The sequence below is a fragment of the Seriola lalandi genome, unplaced genomic scaffold (assembly GCF_002814215.2).
Source record: "Seriola lalandi dorsalis isolate HSWRI2012SDOR001 ecotype SW California unplaced genomic scaffold, Sedor1 jcf7180002054591, whole genome shotgun sequence".
In the NCBI taxonomy this organism is placed as follows: Eukaryota; Metazoa; Chordata; class Actinopteri; order Carangiformes; family Carangidae; genus Seriola; species Seriola lalandi.
The window spans coordinates 1,467,655-1,473,043 of record NW_019525144.1 but is presented as its reverse complement, the minus strand read 5'-3'; the positions used below and the strand labels follow the sequence as shown (position 1 = coordinate 1,473,043).

Genomic DNA, 5,389 nt, shown 5'->3' with positions numbered 1-5,389 from the left:
TGTCACAGTTTGTGACAGCAGACTGACCTGAAAACATGAACGGCAAAGTAAAAGATGTACGTTGTAATTTAGCTAACAAATAATTGAGAGTTCTTGACAAACACAGAAATATGCTTGCTGTCATCAAGGGCAGCTCTTGTTCTCAGACAGCTTATATGTGGTAAGTTTTGTTTTAAAAATAACACAGCATAAGTGGCGTCACATATCACGCCACATCAGCACAAGTATGTGTATACATGCACATGCAAACGCACACACTTGTATCAGTGGTATTGAGCTACACTACATGCAGCATTGTTTCCATCATCTCACCTCGCCAGGCAGGCATCTTTTGGGGTGATACATGCTATCAGAAACAATGCAGACAAACATACTTCTCATATGGTAGTGGGTGGCCAGGACCTCAAATAACCATACTACCAATATTTGTTTTTGTGGCTTTTTGTGAAACAATTGGTGATATTGTTTTTCTTTGGAGGACATTCATTCTGCACTGTAAAAACGTATGTATTTTATCTCATACCTTGCCTCAGAGGATCGCCTATCCTCTGGTTTATGTTCATCAGAATCTCCACATATGTAATAAGATGACACCAAATGTACTGGACTACAATTATTGTGTAAATTTGAACACCCTCTGTTAAATCTCGAGGTGTAGTGGGTCTTCTTTGATTGTGTGTGTTATCAGGTTTCAGGGAGGAAGCATCAATGGCCAATATATTGCTTGCCATCAAACCAATAGAAAACAACCACAGAAGAAAATGTTCCGCTTGACGGACCAATCACGACTTATACTTCCTTTAATGGAAAAGTCAGAGCAGTTCATGATATCTGTGTGTAAAATGTGTTTCGCTCTCTTTGAGCTCTCTGTCATCATCACTCATGGACGGGCTGCGCGTTTTTCTGGTCGTTCTGTTTGGTAATTCTTTTGATAAAAAATTTTGATGATTAAATTACAGTTATGTTCCATTTTACAAATAATTTATATCTACATACTCATTGTTGTTTATTAGTAAGCTGCACTTTCTGTGCTGTGAAATCCTGTAATGCTACTTTTATGACTGTGTTTTTATTGCAGGAGCTGTTTCTTTCAGTCAGGATCAGATTCCCAAACCAGTGTCGGAGGTGACAGTCAGACCAGGAGGAAACATCACTCTGTACTGTGACTGCAAAAAGTCAACTGGAGTATACATAGTGTGGTTCAGGAACTGTTCTCATGAGAACCAGCCCACTCTTGTTCTTAAAACAGTAGGTGATTCGGGGGGTGGCATCAGAAACCCAAAGGATCCTCTGAGGCTTTTCCCTCGTTTTGAATTTTTGAAGTACCATTCTTCTGACTCCTACGACCTGCTGATCAGGAACATCACTGATTCTGATGAGGGGCTCTACTACTGTGGAACTCAACAGATGAAGGTGGAGGATAAAGAATTAATCACTTCCAAATACATTTACAACTATGGCAATGTAACAACAAGGATCGTATGTGGTAAGTGTTCTTTGTTTTATGTGTGAGTGTGATAGTGGTGACAGTCTGAGGTGAAATAAAAACAAAAAACAAGAAGTTTGTGAGGTTAGACTTTAATGAAGCTAATTAAGACAACTTCGTGTTCGATCCAGACAACACCAGTGAACCTCAACATCATGAGACTCATCAGGACTGTCATTTGTGTTGGATGCTGCTATTCACTCTGTGTCCAGCCTTTGCTGTTCTCTCCTCTCTCCTGTCTTCGCTTGTGGTTCATCAACTCTGTCAGAAAAAAGGTATCTTCTACATATGTCACTTTTCAAGCCTAACATTATTTATTATTTTATGAGATTGGGTGTAACATGCTGTAATGATTTATGATTTATCTCTACAGCTAGAGAATCTCAGGTTGATCAGATAAGACCTGACACTGGAGGCCAAACACGACTGAATCAGGTATTTTCCACCATCTTTTTTTTATGACTCATAGTATTGAATCAGTATGATCATGATTTTAATCAACAAATGTTAAATCTTAGGATGAAGATATGTGTTACGCTGCGCTGGAAATCCTTCAGGCTTCACAAAGACCAAAGACGAAGAGAATGCAGAGTTCGGACTTCAGCACCTATTCTGCGATCAATACTTCTAGGGTGTAGAGGACCTAAAAATGTAATCCAATAAATTGTATGATGATATTGAGTTATATAAATAATTTTGTAGGGACACATGTACACCATTCCGTCATTTAGCTTTCCCTTTTAAAGCTGAGCAACAATCATCATCATCATCATCATATGATGAAATACAGGTTGTTGTTTTTTTAAGTGAAAATTAAGAATCAAAGAGATTATATGAAACTTTTGTCTTTTTCCATATAAAACTGTTTTTCATTGTGTCGGGTTGTTTTGGACTTAGTGGCAATAAGTGTATACTAATGTAGTGTATTTTAATTCAGCCATTCTGAAAAGAATAGATGCATCCTGTGTATTTTATTTCCTTACACCACTTAGATAACAGATTAAAAATTGATAAGCTGAAGAAATAAATAAATAAAAAACCTCCAGATAGAAAGGCTTGTCTGTTGTTGCTGATAACAATTTGTTTCAGACTCACTTTTTTTTACAGATTGAAATCGATCTGTAATATTTTGTAAAGGTCAGGGCCGGCTGCTTGTCTGTAACAAGACACGAAAGCTGTTTTCAAGCAATTTCCTGTTTTTATCTCAAGTTCGCCATCAGCCCCGACCCGTCATCAGCAGTGTTTGATACAACACCAATTATTTGCTATGTTGGGACTGATTCTGCTACAGAGAATAAAACTCAAGGAAATTATTGTGTATTTAGGACAGGGCAAAAACCAAGCTATCTACAGTTTATCTTATTTATTTACAAATGCCGCTGCGACATCTTTTCTGAGAAGTTACCAGACATTATTGTAGCACTTTTTGATGAGCAAAGTTCACAGGAAACCCACAATGACAAACAGACCCTTATAGGACTGCAAAGCTTAATGTGTAAACAGACTGAACCTGCAGATTGAAGCACAGTTCCATTCCCCATATACATTGTGAACACCGATCATAAGATCATACCTCAAAGAGACACACACACGCACGCATGCACACACACACACACACACACACACACACACACACACACACACACACAAACACACAAATCAAAACATATGTCTTGTATAGTTTTTTTCCTCCCTAAATCAGTCTACTTCAGAAAGTGTGCACAGGGTGCAGGGTGATGTTAAAGCATATATAACAAAGCCAGAATATAAGCAGCTCTGTAGGCACCACAGCTACGTTTGGAGGTAGAGTGTTTTTCCGGCTGCATCATATCAGTGACCACAACATAACTTTGTGAATTCAGTCACACCAGCTGCACTGTTTACATACACATACTGAGTGTTAATGTGGTTTCATACCCAAATTGTGAGTGATGTGACACATCTAGTTGACTTTTTTGTGGGTAGATTAAAATATAAATTTTCACTTGTTCACAACGATAGATGGGGTAATCTCTGTGCAGTCAGCCAAACTAGCTCCAGAGAAAACTCTCCTGACCTCTAGTGGAAATGTTAAACCAAGACGAGCGCAAACTGGATTATAATTTGCCAACGTGATTTTAAACTCACTACATTTGCTGCAGCTTTATATTAAAATAAAACAATGAGCATGTATAATTCGTTTTGATTTGTTTTTGTGGCACAATATGATAAGGCCAAAAGATTCTGGATCTAAAATCATGTAATACCTTAACCTTCCTATTGTGTCCTGTTGTGTGACCCATGTTTGAATTCATTAACAAGCATTGAAAAAAACACTACTCATCATCCAGTAGAATGTTTAAGTAACTTACTGTTCATCCATAACAATAAAATATATATACTTACTTTGATATTTTATGTTTTATGTTTAGACCACATTTAACTTACAATGCACAAATCATTTTTAGTTTAAATAGGCACAATTGATCTACTTTATGTCTTATGTTGAACAGAACAGGCAAATATTATCAGACTGAGATGTTCATGATGAACACACACAAACACAACAATTCCCCAAATAAACTGTTTGTATTTTCTTCCGTTAAAATGAACAATTATAGTTATATCTGTTGTGTTATGAGTCAAAATTGACCAGAAATACTTTCCTATGAAAAAAATACACCTGTATATATTTACATATTCCAAGCAAAGCTGTTCCTTGCATCGCATGCTGCCCAGATTTTGATGTTATATTTTCCAAGCTCACTGGCAATGCATTGTATGTTTAATCTTTGCATCAATGCAAAAACATGACTTAGCATTGCACCTGTAGAAAGTAACCACAGAAGAAAGTGTTCTGTTCAAGGAGCCAGTTACCACTTATGTTTCCTTTGATGGCAAAGTCTGCTCAGGTCTTGACATCCATGAGTCAGACATGTTAAGCTGTCTTTCAAGTCCAGGTCATTATCACACATGGACGGGCATGATCTTCTAGTTGTTCTCTTCAGTAATTCTTCTAACATACAGTATTAGAAATTTCATTATAATTGTTTGCTCTCATTTTGACTGTGAAATCATGTGCTCATTGTTGTTCTGTTGACCAGTAACTTGCATGTGTTGTAATGTGGAAAGCTGTAATACGGGCCACATTTAAACCTGCTTTTTTGATTTTTTTTTTTCTTTTTTCTTATTTATTTATTTTTCTGCAGGGGTTGTTTCTTGCAGCCATGGTTGGATTTCTGGATCAGTTTTGGAGGCGACAGTCAAACCCGGAGACAACGTCACTCTTTGTTCTCATGAGAACCAGCCTTCTCTTCTTTCTTCTTTCATTTGGTGAGAAACCAGTCCTCTGAATCCTATGACCTGCTGATCACAAACATCACTGATTCTGATGAGAGTCTCTACTACTGTGGAAATGATAGGTGATGATGAAGTCCACTCTACAGCAATGCAACCAAAAACATGTATTGATGTGTATTGTCTTGTTTTTTTGTGGTTACGACACACAAATGTTTGGCAGTAAATTACAGCCAACCATAGTGTAAAACTGTGATCTTGATAATTGTTCTAAACAACAAATGGACTGGAAATCCATAAGGAATCACAGAGACCAAAGAAGAAGAAAACCCTGGATTCAGATTTCAGCACCTATTCTGCCATAAATCCTTTTAGCATGTATTGAGCCTAACAATTAAACAAGAAATTGTAAAATGAATTGATTAGTAGTAATGTACTGTATGCTGTTTTGCTTCATCATTGAGCAGTTTGTGAAGCAATGAGTGCAATTAGTTTGTAAAGGAAATGGTGACAAAGACTTATTCTTTGCATAACTGCTATCATGATGTGATTGTTACCCCTCCTACATATAGTAAATACAATGCTAACATGTCAAGATAATATTTTAATCTGTGAACAAATCTTATT

At 36.9% G+C, this 5,389-nt stretch overlaps 1 protein-coding gene across 1 annotated transcript; it reads left to right on the top strand.

Annotated features, from left to right (window-relative positions):
- Positions 1-848: 848 nt before the first annotated feature.
- Positions 849-2,539, top strand: LOC111664485 (uncharacterized). Its single transcript, XM_023419072.2, has 5 exons — positions 849-919; positions 1,079-1,486; positions 1,618-1,761; positions 1,860-1,921; positions 2,005-2,539. The coding sequence occupies exons 1-5, from the start codon at positions 883-885 to the stop codon at positions 2,122-2,124; spliced, it is 771 nt and encodes a 256-aa protein (XP_023274840.1). The 5' UTR covers positions 849-882; the 3' UTR covers positions 2,125-2,539.
- Positions 2,540-5,389: the final 2,850 nt, after the last annotated feature.